Consider the following 22833-nt stretch of genomic DNA (forward strand, 5'->3'; position numbering starts at 1 on the left):
ACCTATGTGATCATGTAGGATAACTGCTAAATTGAACATATTTTCTGGAGAGTAAATTTTTAAAGAGAAAAAAAATTAACTGCTGACAGCTCTGAACATGGTAAATATGCTGTTATTTGTAAGGCTGAATTTCCACATCACATCTATTATTTTGGAATCAAAATATTTAGAATCAAAACAGCTACACTTAAGTCTCTTGTTACATACGTGGAGTTAACGTGCCTGAAACTGCACTTCTGTTTTCTGCCACAAAACTTGTTCCATCCTCGGGAAATGAAATCACTATCCAACCAGTCTCCTAAGTTAAAAACCTGGTCATCGTACTCTCAGTAGTCTAACCCACAGCTCCACAAGTGTTCATTCCCACTTGACTCTACCTTCAAAATATACTTCACGTCTATGAATGTTCACCTTCTTGCCAGATTGGTAGGAGAAAGCCAGATATGAGTACTACAGCTACCAGGAACCTAGCGGACACCAGGACACCTTTCATCTTAACCATGATGACATTCTCTAAACTGGACCTACAATAGACTTGCTGTACTTTCCACCATACCTCCAACATGTTTGCTATATGGCAGCTCTCACAATTCAAAACAAAACCAAACAATAGTATTTTATTATTTCGTTCTCTTATTTAAAATACATCATTGACTTTTCATTATTCTTGGGCTAGAGTCCAAAACCTTTAACCCAGCCCAATGGCCTGCAACATCCTGCCCTCACCTGCCCTTCTAGCTTGCTTTCCCTTCCTGGCATCTTAGTCTTTCTTTCCCCAGCAGGTCATTGTTTTGCCACCTAGAACATTCTTCAAGTCTAATTAACACTTACTCATCCTTAGGGCTCAGCTCAAATGTCAATTTCTCATGCGTCTGACTTCTCTATACCTCACACAGCACTTAGTACATTTGTCATGGTGGGGAGGCATGTATCTAATCATTTGTACACTTCTGTCTACATCCAGCCTGGAAACACCACAAGGGCAAGGGCTTTGCTTTTCTTCTTCACTGCTGAATCCTCAGTACTTGGCACATGATAGGTTCTCATAGTTATTTCTTGAATGAATAATGGATGATGATCTTAAAAAGCAACTTGCAAACTTGTTTGTAACTTGGGGATTTTGATAGTTAAAATTAGGGCTTCTGGAGTTAAGGGTCTGATGGAGATTTATTATGTATTTATTTTCTGTTCACCCTGTGTCAAGATTTGTAAAGACAGGGGTGCCTGGGTGGCTCAGTCGGTTAAGCGGCCGACTTCGGCTCAGGTCATGATCTCGCACTCCGTGGGTTCGAGCCCCGTGTCGGGCTCTGTGCTGACCGCTCAGAGCCTGGAGCCTGTTTCGGATTCTGTGTCTCCCTCTCTCTGACCCTCCCCGTTCATGCTCTGTCTCTCTCTGTCTCAAAAATAAATAAACGTTAATAAAAAAAATTAAAAAAAAAAAGATTTGTAAAGACAGAAAAGGAATTACTGACCAAAAATGGGAGCTTCTGGTATTTTAGGGAGAAAGTAAAACCAGAGGGAAGTTTTATTCTGCCAGGGGATTCTCTTTACTGATGTGCTGCTGAGAGATTCAGAGAGAATTCAATAAAACACATAGAAGAAGGAAAATTAGCTTCTGTCATCAAGCTACTTTGTACCATTTTAGACAAGAGAAGCTGACTTCAGAAACTCCCCAAGAAGCAGCTGGCCTGGAAGATTCCTGACCTTGTTATTCTCAGGAGGGAAAAGTGTAGATGGATGGTATCAACCAGGAATTGCACATGGATTTTGTTTCAAGATGTAAGTGGGTAGAAATAAAGATGGTGGTGATTTTGTTACACATCATATTAGATAAAGACAGTATTGACTGCTTGCATTTAGCTCCTCTGCCCTGAGTTTTTTTTTTCCTTAGATTCTGTTATGGTTTATACATGAATTGACTGGTTTTGGTAGCAGAAATGTATATGCACTGGTCTCTTACATGATTAACATCGGTAGAGAATTTTTAGGCTTTTTGTCTTGTGTTAAACTCGTAATTCATACAGTCCCATTTTTGGGCTATGCCTCCTTAACCAGCACCTTTAATTCTACTTGTCACAGAAAAAAATGGAAAAAAAAGCACAGTCTAGAGAAGATGTAACATGCCTCATTAAGATGGATGGGAACGTCAAAAAGCAATGCAGAGAAGCAAGGGTTTGCTCCTCACTGGTCTAAAGAAACACGTTGAACTTGGCTTAGAGTCTCTGGGGGTGGCAGCATGCCTGCTCATCACCTCCCAGTTATGAAATTCTTCCATCACACCCAGAAGTCTGTGTTAGGGAGAGTAGAGGTGGTGAAGCCGTTTGTAAATTTCCAGTGCATTTTTGAAATTGATGACTACATCATGATCAGCCTCTATGACCTGCCTTCAATGGTTTCTCTCCTGGATATAGTTAACCAATCCTTATTTGGTATAAAAGTAAGAATGGGAATCCTAGTATGGCATCATGCCCATAAAAGAAGGGCTCCCATATCTACACTTTCTCTTGTGGGTAAGAAAATGATCCTATGAAACTCACAATGTTCCAACATTTGAATAAGTGACTTTGTTCAGTTCTACAGTTTCCAAGACTATATTAAAAAAATACTAGGGAACAGAAACAAATAGTATGCTACAATCTTTGACTTTTTTTTCTACCTATCTATTAGGCAAATTATTATCCTCCTCTAAAAACCCAATTCAAACAGATACTCAGTTTGAAATGTTTCCTGATCATCCTGGGAGAGTTAATCACTTCATCCACTGTATGGTCACTTTAGTCTTAAAGTGTATTGTATACACTGCACTACCCCTCTGTTTATGTACCTATCTCTTCCTTTAGATTGTGTGAACTTCAAGGGCAAGTTTCATGTGTTACTCATGACCTCCCTAGCACCTCATATAGTGTGTTTGGTTTACATGAGGGACTCAGTAAATACTTGCTAATAAGACACTGAATGATAATATTTTAAAAAGAAATGTAAAGCTCAACAATTCTATTAATTACTGCTGAAGTTTTCATATACGGGACCAGATGCACATCCAAGTTATATGTATTCATGAATTCCATGAACAGAGCTGCTGACTTCTGCACCCTGTGTTTGACTTCTGGTGATAGCCCTATCCCAAGGGCCTCACATTCTCTAATCTTTGGCCCTGGAATGCACTGATCAAAGGATATCCAGATGTTGTTCTTGCTTGCTTTTTTCTTCTGACTGACTTCAACATTTTGGCAATCCTATCTACTCAAGCTTTGTATTGAACTTGCCTCCTCCAAAACCTCCATTGAGAAGCCCTAATCCTTGGAGAAATGACAAATATATAAATGATTTACGGAAGGACTCTATAGATCAGATACAAATTCTAGGAAAGCTAACTTCAGAAAAATAGGAAGGTGACACACTTGGCTCTGCTGGTCCTCTCTCTACCAGATACTTGTCAAGATAACACTTGATTGAAAATGGTTTTGTAAAGTAAATCTCCTGGAAAATGAATTATTTTCATCAGCAGCTAGGAGACAGGAGATGGTTTCTGCACCATATGCCTTGTAATCACCAAAGGGACAATCTTTGTGAGGAGCAAACACTCTGATGGATTTTGCCCTGTAAATGTAACAATTAGGGCAATAAATGTAGTCTTGTACGTATTCATTTATCAGACATCATGCCACCTTGTTTTGTGTGTGGAAACCAGTGGAGGTCCATCCAAGGTGGTTCAGAATGTCCCATCTCTAGGGCAAGAAGCCCTAGACCTCTTGCAAGTTACTTTGCCCCTACACATCTAGATTGTGCATCTTTAAAAAGGTGGAAGTAATGGTCCCTTCCTACCTCACTCTATTATTTCAGGCTCTAATGAGATAATGCAATAACGAATGAATACCAGGCAGATACAAAGTGCATAGTAAAAACTGGTGATGAATGGTGATGGTGGTCCTCCTCCTTCCTTCCTCTCCTCCTCCACTTTCTACAATGGCTAGTACATTTCTCCTTCCCTTTCTCCTCATCCTTCTCCTTCATCTAGTCCCCTCTATGTAGCCTTTCTGTCCAGAAACTCTTTTTCAAACAAAAGACTGTTAATGTAAAAGAAGGTTGACTAACGCCCAACAAACTCTGTGGCAGAAGGAAAAAAAAAAGACAGAAAGTCTTATACAGCCTTAAAGATCACCACCAGCTATGAAAATATCCTGAATTATGCCATGTGGACCAGTCTGCTTTCAGCCTAGAAACCTTTTGACAGAGGTTTATTAGTGAAGTTATTTTTAAATGTTTATTTTTGAGAGATAGAGAGCGAGAGAAGGAGACAAGAGAATCCAAAGCACGCTTCATGCCATTAGAGGAGAGCCTGACACGAGGCTCCAACCCACAAACCATGAGATCATGAGCAAAGCCAAAGTTGGTTGCTTAACCAACTGAGCCACCCAGGTGCCCATATTAGCGCAGATGTTTTAAATATATCTATTGTATGTAATATACACATATAATTTCTACTGACTTTCATATTTTAAGCCTCACAGATTAAGAATGTAGGCATCATTAAAAATAACCTATATCATCAGAGAATAAAATTTATTACGGTTTAGAGTGACCACAGTGACAATGGTGCACAAGTTATTCAAGATCTTATAAAAATAGTAAAAGAATATTATAGGTACGAAATGACATAAATGCTATGGCTTGCATAGTCGCTTCCAGCAGTGTGCAGATAATTCACTTGCCATTACAGATTCCTTTTGTTTTTCCTCAAACCTAGCTTATTAACGTTTAAAAACTTAAGTGAGAACTGTTTATTTATTTATTTTTTTGAGAGAGAGAGAATGAGAGGGGGAGGGGCAGAGAGAGAGGGAGAGAGATAATTCCAAGTAGGCTCTGTGCTTTCAGTGCTGAGCCTCAAACAGGGCTCAAACTCACACCGAGAGATCATGACCTGAGCCAAAACCAAAAGTGGGACATTGAACAGACTGAGCCACTCAGGTGGCCCTAAGTGAGAACTTTTTCAAGGGTCAGCATGAATTATCGCCTTTCTCTGTTTCGTTTTCATGGTTCTTTTTGGCAAGGAAACGATAATAACTGGAGCATACAAACCATGACAGGGTCTGGGGTTGGGGTGCAACAGCATTCCCCCATCTAGCAGCCCGCCCACAGCCTCCGCCGTCATTCCTTCCCAGCCCATCGCACTGTGACCCACACACCTTGTCTCAGGGCATTAAGGTGGGCGTGGTTTTGGAGGACCAAAAGGGGAGGCAAGAAAGGGACAGAAGAAAAGGCAAAACAACACAAAGCCAGACGTGGAGATCACTTTGAAACTCTTCCCTCCAACCTAAGTGCTGCCCCTTTTCTCTTGTTTGTTTTTGTACATTCTTGTTTGCCCCTCAGGCATCAAGCTGTTAGTGTGTACAGGAGGGATTAAAGTCAGACGGCATGTTGGATGAAATATAAATTAAAATTATACTTCTGTCAGTCTGGAATCAGGGATTGTTTCTCAAGGTCTCCCCAAACACTTAATTTCAAATGAGTCTTCATTTATTACTTCAGGAAAGGCCAAATGCATAATTTATCAGCAGCTTTCAGTCAATATACCCTTATAAGCATGTTTCCCATGAGCCTTTGAGTAAAAATATGTTATGCTAATTCTATTAGTTGGGTACACAAGATCTGTCTAAGAAAGTAAACAAGCATTAAAAGGAGACACATGTGAACAAAGAAATACCTATCAGCCTACCATCCAGAGTCAAATTACCAAGGGAATAACAAAGAGGTGGTATACTTGTCCTGTTATTTACACCAAGACCATCTCCCCGACAAGAATCCTGAAGCGTCTAGGGGACTCTGTGCACATGACTCAGGTGGGGCAACAGGTGTGACCGGCGATGGGGACTTACCTAGTTTCCAGTGGCACGTTGCTGTTTAGCACCCAGCTGTCCTGGAGCTGAACGGACTCCGGTGTGGTGGCCAGGTCATTGGGTGCAGGAGCTGGGGCGTGGATCTGGCTCCGCCGGTTGGTCAGTGAGTTCCTGTTGAGGGAGTTGGCAGATGAGTGGTGATGGGACAGAGTGTGGTTGTGAGGGGGAGGCAGAGGGGGCCTCAGAGTCGATTGGCTGTGGTGGTTTGGAGGACCTGCAAAAAGAGAAGAAGGAGAAATGGCCATCAGTGTCTGGGCAAACCTGTGCAAACCTGAGGAACAAAGCCTAGAATCAAAGTCTTTAGGTTGGTAATTGCTAAAAGTCACAAACAAGAGAGAGAAAGAGAAAGACGGCATAAAGCGTTCCAGGGTTGGTTACTAACAAATAACATACTTTGATTTGCTTTCTTCTGTAGGCCTCAAAGGAAGAAGGAGGAACTAAATTAGTAAAACCAGGCTGGAGCGTATTAATCTTGAATATGTTAATCTTAAAGTGGAAGTGACACAGACCTGACAGGGCTGGTCACTGATATAATAAGTCCCTGTACCATTTCCTGGTAAACCAGTACATTGCATGCATTCTTTATAAACATTTTCTTTTTCTGAAAGGCAATGAGAATATGGTACACTCTAAGTCAGAGAGTAGCATATTCAAATACCTGTAGCAGGTAAGCAGGGAAGTCAAATGGGCCAGTTGTGGACTGAGGTGATTTGGAAAGGTTAGGAAGCACCCCTCACTCAGATCCAGGCCCATGTGGCCATGTGGGGATAAGGGCCCAATGCAGCCAAGTCTTCTAGTTTTTCTAGGAAAGCTTAAGATCTGGACTTTTAGATAAAATTTCCTGTTTCTTAAAAATGTTGATGATTTTTTAAAAAGTGTATTTGTTTTAGGTGTTATGTATAGATGTATGCTTTTTTTTTTCATGAGAGTCAAGAAAATACCTGTGAGCTTGCTCAGACATCAGGGTTGATGTTTTCAAACCTTGACCCTTACTCCAAATTGCATCCTCTTTTCTCATCTTGAAATCCTCTATCCTCACAGGAAAAATGCATAAAGGAGAACTATACCTCTGTGTGTATCCCCTTTGTAAATATGACCACAGATGACAACTCCACACAGGGTTTTCCTAGCAACCCACTCTCAATCTACAAAATGAAATATTTTAAGCATAATGAAAACGAAAGTAGTTCACTATGCAATGTAAGCCTATAATTTGGTTTTAATGGCTGCTGAAACATGACTTTTAATTTGTGTCCTTTTTTGAAGCCTCCAGTCGAGGTTGGCAGCTCACCAGGTGACTGCCAAGCCTTGTCATTTTGGCCCCTGCCAACTTTTAAAATCCTCAGCCCCTGCTGTCCTGGCTTTAAGAAGTTGGCTCACATCATTTAAACAAGCAATTTGACACAAATTTCAACTACTTGTCTCCTTATGTGGCCAGGCTACATCTCCAAAAGGTGTAATCTACATTCTGTAGCTCCTGTGAAGCCTGCAGAAATATTCCGAAAGAAAGACAACATGTCAAGAAGATGCTAGGTTTGGAGAGCATCATGACCAAGGAAAACAAGAAGGAAAAATAACAGACACAAGTGGTTCCCCGAAGTTTCTATCTCTGGGCTGAAATTACTTGGGGGATTTTTTTTTTTTTGGTCTCAGAAAAAGACAACTAAAACTAAACCCCAGTGGGAAATGCCACCATACAGTTGTACAGGTTTTAAATCGCGTCCTCCAAATGAACCTGCAATTCGTATTTTACATCAGGCACCAGTGACATTTTAAATATATCTTTGAGGCAGTTTCGTAGCTGTAGCAGGCTATTACATTTTCTGGCTTTGTTGTCTGTCTAGTAATGTATTATTATATACTTATTTAGCGTTTGTCTCATATTAGTGGGAAGAGGTGAGAAAAGGGGATGAAATGATTTCATAATGATCCTTCAGAGATGCTATCCAAGCCCCTCACACAGGGTTAATAAATTTTCATGCTTTCCTTTCCCCTCCCTCAACTCCTATCCAAGTGGTGTCATTATTCTCCATTAGTGAAGTAATCTTGAGACTTGCCTCAGGAAGATGAGATGAATCAGTGTACAAGTGAGAACCCACCCTCCTCGGTCCCCAAGCCCCAACTTCCCATTTCCCTTGGCCCCTGGCCCCACCTCCAGCACTCCAGACCACACACTCTCCCAAAGTACAAAGAGGCCATGTGAGGCATTTAATTCACTAAATGAGATACCAGAATTCTCCTGCTTCCTGTCTATTCATCCTGAGCTAAGGTTTCTGAGCCTGCTTCAACTTGTGTGGCCCTTCTTTGTCCATCTGTGTTCTGTGTGGGTGAAATTCCTGTGGTTTTCCCTTTTACTGATGCTATCCAGGGGTGCTGCTAAGGGGGAAAGGGAACCATGGACCCAGGTGCTATGTGGCATGTTTCCTATAAAACGAAGGATGAGCTTTCAAGTTAATTGCAAGAGATGTCAAGCTCCCTTTCCATTCTTTTTTTTTAAGTTTATTTATTTATTTTGAGAGACTGCACCAGCATGAGTGGGGTAGGAGGAGAGAGAAAGGAGAGAGAGAATCCCAAGCAGGCCCCACACTCAGCGTGGAGTGTGATGCGGGGCTCAATCCCACAAACCGTGAAATCATGACCTGAGCCAAAATCAAGAGTTGGAGGCTTAGCCAACTGAGCCACACAGGCTCCCCCAGCTCTTTTTCCATTTCTACTAAATAGAAGGCCCAGAGCTTCATGGAGGAGATGAAAGAATACATAGTGTTCTTCTCACACTGCCCTCCTGTACAGCAGTATGTTATTTCACTGCAAATAAATCAAATTATTGATGGCAACAACAAAAACCATCCAGCATCCTCAGTATTAGATGGTTTCCTCATTACTACTGTTCATTTCCACTGTGACACTGATTATATTTTCTCCTTTATCTATCTATCCAACAATCGTATTTTTCAACTATGTACAAGAAAAAGAAAAGACGATTAGAATACTGAGTGGGAAGAGCTACCACTGGGGAATATACAGAGAGACATGGAAGAGGCACTTGGCCACTGGTTAGGAGAGGAAATCTAAAGGACTGGGTTCAAGGGTTGTGTCTGCCCCTTTTAAATAACATGAACCTAGGCCTACAACTCCATTTCTGTAATTGTCTGAGTACTCACCCACCACTCCTGACAACAGCAGTAAGTGCGTGTGAGTCAACATGAAGGATGGAAAGGAGGAGGAATGCACAGTGCCACATATGCCACCACATATGCCACCTAAGGTAAGGTCCCCAACCATGTGCATGGAACACTGCTTGCTTCTTTCAGGAATAAAAGCATGGATAAGACACAACTGTGGCTCTCAAGGAGCCCAGATTCAAGTATAGCAGCCCCCAAGCTGGATATGACCAAAGATTCCGAGTCAAGATTTTGTATAGTGTTCCAGATCGCTGACTTCTCTTGAAAACAAAAACAGAACAAAAACACCGAGTCTATTCCCTCATGGTAACAACAGGATATAGCTGAGTGCTTTTGGGTGGTTTTCTGCTTTGCCATTAACCCTAACAATCCCAGTTTATTTTAATCTGACCGGGTGTAAGCATTTATGTTGCCACTGGTAGGCATTTAGGTCTCACCCATGGTAGCTTAGCATTCTGGGTAGGTCACATATCTCTCATATAACAACACCCCTGCTACAATCACTCATTTCAAGCACTTTTTGTGTTTCCCGGTTTTCATTAGTCATCCAATGAGCTTGCTGGATGTGATGGTTTTCCATTTCAAAAATATGAACAATGGCCAGCAACACGCCTTACTGCTTCCCAGGAAGCCAAATTACATGAAAAAGGCCTTCTCCAAGGCAACTAATGTCTTCAATGTATGCTGAAACAGAAATGATTAACAGCTTGATGAAGGAACCTAAACGTCCACTCTGAGTTCTACACATTTATTGGGTTTAATTAATGTGCATATTAATGGCTCTTCTATTACATAAATAGGAAATCACATAATAATGCAATTGAGCCACAAATAACTATGTAACATAAATGCTTACATAGTATCAACTTAATAAGTATGCTATTAGCAGGCAAAAGGCAACTGTCATTAAAATCACAGTGCTTGCCTATTATAGTACACCTGATTTATCTGGAGTACCTAGAATTTATTTTTAGGTAATGTGTGGCTTTTAGTCCTAGGAAGGAGGAATTGCACATTTGTTCTTTGTGAAAAGCTAGGGCAGGACAGGTAGGACTCCTGGCAAGGGTAAGTGAATTTAGAGAGAGGCTGCTGCCTGTGTATTTAAAAACTAAGTGCTTCAATTGTCCTGTTTGCTTGTTTGGTCTTATTTGCTGGAAAAATCTATGCTTAGATTTGTTGATGCCAGAAATCTTGATCCTTACAGGGATGCCATTCCCATATTCTGTCCTTCCTAAATGCCAATTGGTTGACGGTGGAGTCATAAGAAAAATAAAGTAGTTCTTTGTTGTTGGGTCTAACAAGGTTAGCCATGGGGCCTGCAAAATCCTGGAGTATCAGCTCTTGTGTTGACTAGACTAGCAGAACTCAAACAGCGTGTGGAAACAACCAACACACACACTGTCAATAATATATAAAGGATTTTCTTTGGAGCGAAGGAAGTAAATTCTTAATAATTGGCTATTGTTGTACTCTTCCTAAATAAACAGATGGGGGAGGTATTTAGGCTAGGTCTATCCTTGCCAAGGTGGGTGGGTGTAGAGGAGAGTAGGCAGGCAGGGATAGACTAAGATAGCTTTGTTTTGCTCTGTAGTCCACACTTTTTTTTCCTGGTGATTAAAATGATAAAATGTATGAACAAAAAAATTGTAAGTATAGGCCTGCCTAACTGCCAATAATTCACTCTTTTTGGAGATGGCATGCCAACTGTTGGTCTTTAAAAACTTCAACCCCTTGGACCCTGAGATGATGAATTAACCACAAACTCTCTGCCTCCTCCTACTGAACTATGTCATTGGGGCAAGTTACATCTTGAGAGCAATTTGAAGATGCTAGAAGTGATGCTGGTGTTGGCAGAGATTTTGGACTCTCTGGTTAGCGAAAATTGGCACCAGGACATGCTGTACAGATCTAACCTCAAATGGGAGGCAGAGGGGAATCAGAGGGAAGATTTTCAAGAGTAACAGCCTCTAGTTAGAACTGGGAGTCTGCTGGAGATAACCAGCTTTGTGGTTGGCTTTGAACCCCTGCTTGGCCACACTTACTTGCAGTATGACTACTGGAAAGTTATGTATTTGTTTCTTTGTTTCTTCATCTGTAAAATGGGTAATTTTACTTCTCTCATATAGTTGTTAGGAACATCAAATGAGAATACATCTATAAAAAGCCTACCATGATTCTTGGCACATATTAAGTATTAACAAATGTTATTAGTATATATTATGTGTTATAATTAATAATACCGATCATAGCAATAATAGCAATAGCAACTTTACCTCGTGAGGAACTCTGGCTTTCCTGCCTATTTTGAGTGGTCGCTTTTAAATCAACATATGTTTAAATCAATATATAAAGGCAAAATCACCAACCTCAGACCTCTTCCAGCTTCAAATGCTGTCTACAGAAGGGCATTGTGACTAAGTGACGTGACACAGGCATTAATACGCACAATCTCTAGAGCATTGCTCTAAGAGCTTCCAGAAATGGAATTTGGGATTCAGAAGCATTCCATTTCTATAAACAAACCATTGATGTTAATGACAGCAAAATAACACCAACAATAGCTGCTAGGAGTCAAGCTCTCCTGTGTGTCTGGTCCTGTGCTACGTGCTGTACACAAATTATTTCAATTTATTACCACTCGATCTTATGGGGTAAGTTTTCTTCTCATTCCCATTCTACAGATCCAGCCAGTGAGGCTCAGAGAGGTTAAGCAAAGCCCCAAAGGTCATGTAACTTAGTAAGAGGAAGAGCTGCTTTTGGATCCCAGGGTTTCTTCCCCATTCTGTCATATGCAAAATATCAGGAGGCCCAAAATGCACTCACACAGGGAGAGAACAGAGACCTCTGTCCTGGTTTATACAAATCACCCTGACAAATACAGAGGAAAAACTGGTTTAACTCACTTCTTTCCACATTTGCTTAAATGGCAGAATGAAAACTTACGAGGAATTGGAGGGAATTGCCCACCTCAAAGCTCTGCACCTCACAGTGCTGCTTGAATCAGGAGAAATAGGCCAGAACAGCCAAACTGCAGTGCAATCTCTTTTCTGTGCCTTCCCAAAAGGCCTTTCTCAAACTTCCTCCTCCGTGTGCATCCTGGCTCCCATAACCAGTGGCATGAGGGATAAGCAGCAATTAAGTCTTTTGGAGACAGAAAGAAGGGCACACTATGTCCCAGCTCATCCTTCCTGCTCTGACTGAAGGTATTTGCCAACAGCCTGGGGGCAAGGGAGAGGGGTTGGGTGAGTCCAGATCCAGCCTCGTCCTGTGTTTAGAAAGAGGTGGAAAGAGATTTACTTGTGTCTAAGTACTGGACACTCGGGACATTCAACTTGCTTGCTCCTTCCCTGTTGTAGCATCTACTGAATGATTTGTCCTCTCAAGAATAGACTTTTATTGTTACTGACCACTGGCTGGTATTGCTGGCTTTGTAGGGCAGTGACTGATCTGCAGTGTTTCTCAGATGTGGTCACTACTGTAGCAAGCTGCAGCCCCTTCTCCACATTTCAGAATGGGGGGGGGGCAGAAAGAGAAGAAAGGATGAAGGAATGAGCCAAGTTATAACCTCTTTCTCATCTCCCAGTGCTCAGCTATAGCTTTGACCAGAGCCTCTTGGCCTGGATCGCACAGTCCTGGATCAGGGGACTGTCCTTGATAGAAAGGCTAAATGCCTGAGAGGAGCACCAGAGAAGGACTGGGCTGTGTTCACTCATAAAGAATGATTTGTAGTTCTCTTGCTTACACTACATATATGACCTCAGAGAAAAAGCATTCTGAGTGCATTCGCAACGACACACACACCAACACTGCATGGCAGAAGCAAGGGAATTGCCGTCACCAAGAGCAATCCTTTGCAGGCTTAGAAACCAAAGTTTGTCAGTTCTACCTACATTCATAAAAAATTAGGGTTTAGAGGGACATCGTAGGTCATCTAAGAACAATTGCGCCCGTTTAATAAGCACCAGCTGTGTGATAGGCCCTGTGTACATTTCACCTTATTTAAACTTATAACAACCTTCAGAGTGGATATTGTTATCCATGATAAAGACAAAGAAATGGAGGTGCAGGGCATTAAAAGATCTAAGTTTCTCTCCTTACATGTTGTATTTAACTGTAATACATCTGGGCCCCTCCTGAGTGCATACTGGGCATGTCTCTTTCATACCCTAGATGCATGGTTTTATATCATTTTTGGACTCTCCTGTTTTTCCTGCTAGACTGTGAATTCCTTCAGCACAGGGCTATGGTGGCTAGCAGAGTAACGCTGAATGAAGGAATGAATGAACGAACCAATGAACACATCATGTCTCCTGGGGTTATTTTGCAGAACCTCAGCAAAGAGGGGTCAGAGCAGATTTCTGCCTCTGTTCTTTGGACATTTCTAGGCTGCTAGCATCTGATGGGCCTTCCCTTATGCCCAAATCCTTATTACCCTCACAGGTCCTTCAACAGGGAGACAGCTGGACCCAGGGAGAAGGTGACTTTGTTCCTCTTTGTTCTTAGTTTTATTTTATTTTTTCCTGTTTCTGCCTGATCACCTATTCTCTCTTTTAAATAACAGATGTACAGGGGTGCCTGGGTGCCTCAGTCAGTTGAGCATTCAACTCCTGATTTTGGCTCAGGTCATGGTCTCAAAGTATTGTGGGTCTGAGCCCTGCATAGGGCTCTGCATGGAGCCTGCTTGAGATTCTCTCTCCACTTGCACTCTCTCTTGTCTCTCTCAAAATAAATAAATTTTAAATAATAGATTTACTGAGATATAATGAAATTCAGTTTTAAAACATGTACACTTTAGTGCTTTCTTTTACTATATTCACTGAGATATACAACCATCAGTACTGTCTGATCTTAGAGCATTTTCATTGCCCCCCACTAGGAAACCTCATAGTGTTTAGCAGTCACTTCCCAGTTCCCCCAACCCCTGGCAAATATCAATCTACTTTCTGCTTCTATGGGTTTGCCTATTCTGAGTACTTCATATAAATGGTGATTCCCTCTATTTTTTTAGAACCACCATGTCTGTCTGTTGCAGAGGCCCATTGGAACCAATCAAACTTAGATCTCAGATGGGGCATACTTCATACTACTTAAAAATATCTTTTCCTGGCAACCTGAAGCTGGTGTTCACAGGAGCTTGTTGGCTGAGACCCTACTGCTGTTGATATTTTTCAGAAGGAGATTGTTAGATATGACCATTTGAGAGCCAATTGTATACTTGAGGGTCCGAGGGGGATCCTGGAATTTGTTCTACTGCTTCAGGCATGGCTGTAATCACTGCAGACAGCCATTCCTGCTCAACTAAAACACAAACCCGTGCAGGCGGGACTCAGGGTGGAGGGTGGAGGAAAAAAGAAGCAGGGAACTCTTGAATTGGGTGCCCAACCAGTAGCTGTACTTGAATGATGACCTTAATAACATTTGTAGAGGACCATCCTGCCCACGTGGGCAGGTTCTCACATATGATGGGGCAGAAAGGGATTTTAATCACAGGTGCCACATCATTATACCATACCCCTATGCTCATTCTTTGTGTTCTTCAATCATCTGGAAGGTATCACTTGAGATCAATGTCAACTCTATTAGCTACTTTATAAGTGACAAAGACAAAAAAAAAAAAAGACCACTTGAAATACTTGAGAGGAACCCTCCTAAAGAGAAGATTTTATTGCAAAGTTATGTCTGAGCAGTGCCTATCTGAGCATTTCAATAAATCTACATTACCCTAGGTATTTTGGCATCCTCTGGGAGAGGAAAGCCTATCAGTAGAAAGTAATGATTTTGGGTTTTTCAATTGCCCTAAGGATCTTGACAATGCTATTAAGACCCATGCTTTCCCTGTCGAGAAGTTTAGGAGTGAAATTATTAATATGCCCAGACGTTATGTTGATTGTTGCACTGTAGCAGAAAATACTCTCTCTGTTATTTGAGCTGCATTATCACTTTCCCAAGCAGAGAATTGCATCAAAAATTTAAACTCCTCTCATTCCAGCTCATTGCATAGCTTTTCAAGGTCTTATTGTAAAATAGTCTGGGCAAAATTTGGAAATTTCCCTACCCATGAAAGATAATATGTTTTTCACAGCCCAGACTATTATTTTTTTTTTGAAAAATAAAAATCACAAGTGGAATTTTCTTCTATCACGATGCCATTTTTTAGCTCTTTAACCAGGTTTTTGTCGGGGTATATTTCATTTTCTTTTCCTTTGGATGGTCACAATGTTTTCCCCTGATCACAGGGAGAAGATCAAAACAAAGATAAAATATGATTTTGATTTTAGGTTGAGCGTCTGATGAACAGAACGATGGAGACAAGCTCTGATCTACACCATTCATTAATATCAAGAATGACTGAAGCACACTAGTTAAATGGCAAGGACAGGATAAAGGTTCTTGGAGCATTTTCACTACAAAGCTCAGCAGAATTATTTACTATCTGGGTGACCTTTTCCCCAAATCTCTCATGGTACACACCTTATAGGGCAAGGGAACTAAAGTTTCTCCATACTATATAAACAGAAGTCAGCTGAATGTCAGACCTTGAACTGCATCTGGTTTCATGTCAAGTGACAGCTGATGTAATGGGATGTATAGGGCATACTGCTGGAGAGATTTTCAGGATATTCTTTCTGCCTTCAAAATATACAAACACACACACACCACAGCAAGGAATTACTAAAGAAAAATATCTGAGAGCTTCCTAAAGAAACATCTCCTCCCAGGGTTGCCTGGTGTAGATACTGTCAGAGATACTGCCCTCTGGGTTTTATTCACAACTGTTCAGTGGTTACTTTCAAAGTCAAAATTGTTTTGCTTTCCCAATTAAAGTGGATGAGACAGTGCTCACAGCCTTTTCTATCATGTAGCATGGGTGATGAGTAGGAATACCCAGGGCTGAACAGAGAAAGATGAGGAAGTCCACCTCCACCCCACCCAAGAGTCCCAGGATGCAAACAACTTTCAGAAAAAAACTGGGACCAGTAGGATACCAGCGTGCTCTGCAGATCTTAGTTTTGTGGGGAAAGAGGAGGCAATGGAATCACCGTCTCCCACTGCCCCCTCCCACCCTGGGAAACAAGGGTTTCTTCCTAGCCATGGCTCGTAATGTGATTTTCAGGGCTTTCTCAGTCTTTTTGATACTCATCTCTCCAGTTTTGCCTGAGGGACTTCTGGAGTTAGACAATCAGAGTTATGAAGCACTTCACGTGTCTGTGCCTCTGTTTCCCTGTTCAAAAAAGGGGGCAAATACCATTCCTACTTGGTCAAAAGTTAAAGGAGAAAGAACATTTTAAGTTAAAGTGCTTGGAAAATGCATGACAAATAGGAAGTACTTAAGAAATGTCAGGATTTATTTATCTTCCCCTGAACAGGCTAATTCTTTCTTGAGGCTGTGGAGAGAGGAGTGAAATAGACCCTGTGATTCAAAGATTATTATTGTAATGACTTGGAAAACTTCCTGTTGCCAGATATTTTTAAGGTAAATAGCACCATTAAGAATTAAGGATCTCTTTTCATTCGTAGGAGTTATAGAAACTCTAGGTCTCACAGACTACCAAAATAATCAGTGCTCTTGATTTCCACCTTTTGCAACTTAAACACTTGGAAATAAAACCACCTGGTGGTAGACAATATGAAGGGCCCTACATCAGCTTACCTTGTATAAATTCTCTTATTCCCTATGGAAATGAGCATAAGGAAGGCCCAGGTTTTCTTGAATCTTGGTGTTTCTATTTAGCACCAGCTCCCATTGCCCATGAAAAGCTCATGATAAAATCAAGATTTTCTTTGTTGTTGTTATTGTTGTTTTTGTTTTGCTCATGCTCATCTATGACCCATGCAGTTTGCTCTATCATGCAATTCACCACTGAACAACTCACGCAGGTCCTGAGTTATTCATCACATTTAGATGGCTTAAGTCATGAATTAGCAATTTGTTTCTCAGGGCTTCTTGGGTTACAGAAACTCTTTAGTATTTATCATCTCAAATGGGATCATTCTTAATCCCATAATGCAGAGAGTGAGTAATCTCTCTTGTGAAATATCAGATTTGGAGGAGAAAATAATTTCCATTTCTAACACTTCTTATCTTTCTAACACATTTTAATAGTGTGGTCTGGGAAGGCTTCTCAATAAGATGATATTTGATCAGACACCTGAAGGAAATAGGGAGAGAGCCACCGCAATGTCTGGGGGAACAACATTTCAGGTAGAGGGAAAAGGAAGAACAGAGACATTTTAAATGTGGGATGTGCATAGGGATTGGCCAGAATACCAGCTGAGGTTTGTCTCCTCCCTTAAGCTTCAAGCTTACTTCTCAAAGTAAACAATGAAGTAAGTAGGAAAGGTCCTGATCCTCACTGGCCTCTGATATGGGACTGAGCCAGGCAGGCTTCTGCCTCAGGCCCTTTGCAGTTGTCATATATTTGGCCTGGGGATACAGATAACTGACTGGCTCACTCAAAGTGGCTCACTCCCTTAAGGTTGGAATGTCTCAGTTCAAATCTCCCCTTTAAGACATGCCTTTTCAGGCAACCTCAGCAGTCTTATCCTCTTTTCTATGGTGTTTCTCTAAACCACATATCATCACATTTTTCCCCCTAGTAATTGTCTTTCTGCACTAGAAATTAAGTACCTTGAAAGCAAGAATGTTATTTTATTTTCTACTTGATCCCTGGCACCTCGAACACTTAGTAGGCACAATAAAGAACTTCTGAATTAATCAAATAATTAATACGTATGGCAAGAGCAAAGGAGTCAAAAGGAGAGTCCAAATTCCGACAGAAATGAAGGTCTTGCAAAGGGGCTGCTGCATGGTGTCATCTGAGACAAATCTCAAATGCTTGAACTTGACTAAAGTTCAAGAAAAAAATTATTGCAGGCATCCTTGCCAAAACACAGTTCTATATCACGCAAACTGTAGCAATTTTTTCTCTTCCTGCAGTAATCCAAACATGACAACAAATGCCTTACAAGCAGAAATCCCCATGGAACTAATGATGGCAGAGGCCTCTGACATACCCCAAGTGGGAATAGACACATTTCACTTCTAAACTCCGACTAACAGGATCTCCTGTGGCTCTCCGTGCCACTTGAAAATGTTCGCTTTCCATCACAAATTTATTGTATTAAAGGATCTTTGCTACAGGCCAGTGGCTTACCTGAACAGGGTGAATCCTAATTCATCCATACGCATGGTGGTAGGAGAAGCCAACTGGATGTGGCAAGGACAAAGGGTATGCCGTAAAGGGTTTACAAGTCAAAAGCAGGATACATGGAGTTCTTCCTCCTTCAGGAAGCCCTTTCAGATTGCATCAGATCAAGTCCAAAGGCTTCCTGTGTGCTGACCTATGTAAGATATTTTGTGATTGCCCTGTTCTGGCACTAACATTGGAACTGACACACTGGCACATTATATACTGAATGACTCCATTTGGCCATATTTAGCCTATTAGATCTTTATTAACTTTTCTAACCTGTACACAGAATAGAATTGGAAAGAGTTTTCATTCCAAGGATTTTCTTAGTAGGGAGTCCAGCTAGATTAGATGCAAGTAGCCACTTGGTAAAGTCTTTCACATTCTCGGGGAGAAACCCAAAGAGTGACGGTTCTCTCCACAAGATTCCTTTTGTTTTCTAATTAAGTTCTGACACAAGAAGAGTGGCATATGAGCTATGCCCACTTGTGACAAAGCATTTTCAATTACTTCCTTGTTCATTCCTTCATTCACGTCTTCATGGGTTCATTCACCTGGCAATTCATTATTGAGCATCTATGCCGGGTCTGGTAGATTTTTGACATGGTAGATCTCTGGCCTCTAGGAAGGCAAACAGGTGGCAGATCTCCAGCCTCTGACCTTTTTGTTGAGCCTTAAAGATCCCGCGGTAACTCTTCTATTTTTCTTCTGGTTGTTAACTACCCAAAGACTTCACTTTCTCACGAATGTTTTTATTCACATGTCAGCTTATGTGCAATAATTTTATAAGGGTCATTATGACATACTGCTCTGACAAGTCTTCGTATATGCATATCATTCGACTCCACATGAACCCCTTCCCCCTGTCCCCTACATCCTGTCTTATTTCCCAAGATGAACTCACTCTTCGGTCAAGTCTACATCTTCCAATATACAAGATTTTGTGCTAGGGTACTGTTTAAAGGGTGCCCCATGGCATACAGAGAAATTCACAAGAATGTTAATTATTACCTGTGGAGAGAAACTATAACATTTTGATTCATTTGTGTTTTCAGTTGAATGTGGTATTTATCAACTCTCTTTTATGTTTAATTGTAGATAATATAGCATGGTGAATTGGAGCCCTCTATTATGCATATGGAATACACATGCTGTATTGCTTTCCTTGTAAGATTAAGACTCAGAATTCTTGCTGTGAATTTTCAGTTCCATCAGTAGGATCCATATGGACTTTGGAGTAGTCTTTGCACACAAAAAATAGAGACATCTAGATCCACGAAGTGAAAATAGAGATGGGATTAATGAAGTTTCGCCACTTGAGTTTACTCCAATTGTCCCATCCCAATCTTTCAGCACATCTATAAATACCCTTAGCATCCTCACCCTCATTCTACGAATAACAGAAAAACCCATCATTTATAGATTTTTCTAATTAAAACACATGTAGTCTAAACCAAAGAAGCCATAAACAACATTGAGAAAAGTAGGCAAACACACTCCATGCTTTTTTTGTTGACAAATTTTAGCAGAAGTTCTTTTTAAGATTTTACTTTTTAGGCAATATTTACACCTAACATGGGGCTCGAACTCATAATCCCAAGATCAAGAGTTGCAGGCTCTAACAACAGAGCCAGCCAGGTGCCCCATCTGACATAAAATTTAAGGGCTATCTCATTAAGGCACTAAACAAATAAATAAATAAATTACCTATTAAATCAACCAGAAGCAGCACACGATAAAACAGAGTATTATGCTACAACATACTTTTCACAGACATAAAAGCTAATCAAAATACCATGACAGAAACTCTCATACATTGCCAGTGGGGATGTGAAATACACAGACATTCTGGAAAAGTCTGCCAGTTTCCTGTATTGTTACATTGACCATGAGATCTAATCATCTCAATTCTAGGTATTCACCCTACAGAAATGAAAATGTATCTTTATCTCAAAACCTATACATGGAAGTTTATAGCAGTTCTATTACGATCACCAAAACCTAGAAACAACCCAGATATTCTACAAGTGAATTAATAAAGTGGGGTAATCTGTATGACAGAATGCTACTCAGCAATAACAAGGGATCAACTATTGACACATGCAAGAGCTTGGAAACATCTCAAAGGTACCATGCTGAATGGAAGAAGTCAGTTTCAAAATGTTACATACTGTGTAACTGCATTCACATGACATTCTCGAAAAGTCAAAACTAGGGTGGCCTGGCTGGCTCAGTCGGTTAAGCATCTGACTCTTGATTTCGGCCCAGGTTGTAATCTCAAGGTTCGTGAGTTGGAGCCCCACATCAGGCTCTCCACTATCATTGTGGAGCCTGCTTGAGATTCTTTATCTCTTTCTCTCCCCTCCCTCTCTCAAAATAAATAAACTTTAAAAAAGACAAAACTAGGGGGCGCCTGGGTGGTTCAGTCGGTTGAACGTCTGAGTTGGGCTCAGGTCATGATCTTGCGTGGGGCTCTGTGCTGACAGCTCAGAGCCTACAGCCTGCTTCAGACTCTGTGTCTCCCTATCTCTGCCCCCCCTCCCTCCACTCATGCTTTGTCTCTGTCTCAAAAATAAATAAACATTAAAAAAATTTATAAAAATAAGACAAAACTATAGTGATTGAAAACAGATCGGTGACTGCCAGGATTTGGATTGGGAGAGGATGTAACTACAAAAGGGCAGCATGAGGGAGGTTTGTGAGGGGACAGAACTGCTCTGCATCATGATAGTGGTGGTGGGGTTACACAAATCTATATGTGTCACAATTCATAAAATTCATAAAAGACAATTTTATTGCGTGCTACTTTAAAAGGATACAATAAAACAACAAAAATTAAACATGTGGCTGAATGTTAAGAACAGGACATAAGGGTTCCTGCGTGGCTCAGGCAGTTAAGTGTCTGACTTGGCTCAGGTCACGATCTCACAGTTTGCGAGTTCCAGGCCCGTGTCGGGCTCTCTGCGGTCAGTGCAGAGCCCACTTCAGATCCTCTGTTCCCCTCTCTCTGCCCCTCTCCCACTTGTGTGTGCTCTCTCTCTCCCAAATAAACATTAAAAAATAATAAAAAAAAGAACAGGATAGAATATTTGGTGTTGAAGGGGACAGACTTGTGGCAGAGTATGAGCCACTCCAGGTAGAGAAGCTGAGCCTATTCTCTGTAAAACAAAGGAGCCAATCAATGCCAAAAATTGTTTCCAACATGTATGTCACATCCTTAAAAATAAGATAAAAAAAGCACCCTAGAAAAAACAAGAACAGGAGCACTTGGGTGGCTCAGTCAGTAGAGTGTCGGACTTCGGCTCAGGTCACGATCTTGTGGTTTGTGGTTTCAAGCTCCACGTTGGGCTCTGTGCTAACAGCTCAGAGCCTGGTGGAGTCTACTTCAGATTCTGTGTCTTTCTCTATGCCCCTCCCCTGTTCACACTCTGACTCTCTCTCTCATCTGACTCTCTCTCAAAAATAAGTAAACATTAAAAAAAACAAGAAAAGAAAACAAGAACAGAGTCAACATTGGTGTAAAACTTCTACTGTGTATCACGAATAGTTTTCGTACTTGAATTCATGTGAATACTGTTTGCTGAAGCTCGTGCTCCTACTGCAAGCTTTCCAAGAAACTATACTGTGTAAAAAGGAGAAAGAATGGCTTTGCTGCACAACACTGTCGGCTTCTCTACTGACACTCAGCACAATCTGTAACCTTGTAGAAACATTAACAGCACTACATTATTCATCACAATAAGATTATTAGTTGATGGGAAACAAATTACAGAGCTTCACAACCTGCTATACTTCCTGAATGCATACAAGGCAATTTTTCATGAATGGAAATTGCTACCTGGGAAGAGAAACTTGTGTTTGTCTTCTGATAGTTCCAACAGGAGAAGGGATCAATTCTGGTGTCAAAAAAGGCCAATGAAATAAAAGAAGAGAAAAAATTTAAACGGTATGTAGGAAGACCTCCTCAGGGCACTCACAGCTCAGCAACATGTCCGGTAAAGATACAGACTGTAAGCTTGGAGGAATGGAGAAAGCATACCTGTTTCTCGTTTAATGTGATGGCACAGCTCTGCATGTTGCCATGGATTTATTGGAAAAGCACCTTTAGAAATGTAGGAGACGCCAGCAGCACTGAATACAGGTCTGGCCATCTATGCAGCCATCGAAAATGGCTTGGCTTGTTCTGGTCCCTGTGCTACAAACGCCAGCAACTAGCAAATGCTCATCTCATCTTTTACATCTCACATCCTCCTGAAATGCCTTCCTGGCCACTCTCTTGCCCTGCAGGTGGAATGCACCCTTCTCTCTGTCATGATCTCTAGGTAGCACACATAGATGTGATTTTCCCACATGCTATTCCCTACTGTCCTTGTCCCCTCGCATCAGGGTCTGAGCCCCAGATCCAGGGTCTGTTGGATGATGGGGTGGAGGAGCAGGACTAACGGCTGGTTGGTAAACAGATAAATGAAAAGGGATATCAAGGTTTCCAATAGCAACAGCCTAACCTGGGGAAACAGGTGTGGTGTAATTAGCATAGGTCTGTGCAGCTCCAGCACCTGTGAC

General features: G+C 41.2%; 1 protein-coding gene across 1 annotated transcript in view; it reads right to left on the bottom strand.

Moving 5' to 3' along the window:
• The window catches only part of TENM2 (teneurin transmembrane protein 2), a 982382-nt gene that overhangs the window by 299883 nt on the left and 659666 nt on the right, over positions 1–22833 (bottom strand). The window contains exon 6 of the mRNA XM_053222896.1: positions 5877–6111. Within this exon, the coding sequence (XP_053078871.1) occupies positions 5877–6111 (235 nt within the window). The remainder of the gene's footprint in view (positions 1–5876; positions 6112–22833) is intronic.

Source organism: Acinonyx jubatus, chromosome A1 (genome assembly GCF_027475565.1).
Source record: "Acinonyx jubatus isolate Ajub_Pintada_27869175 chromosome A1, VMU_Ajub_asm_v1.0, whole genome shotgun sequence".
In the NCBI taxonomy this organism is placed as follows: domain Eukaryota; kingdom Metazoa; phylum Chordata; class Mammalia; order Carnivora; family Felidae; genus Acinonyx; species Acinonyx jubatus.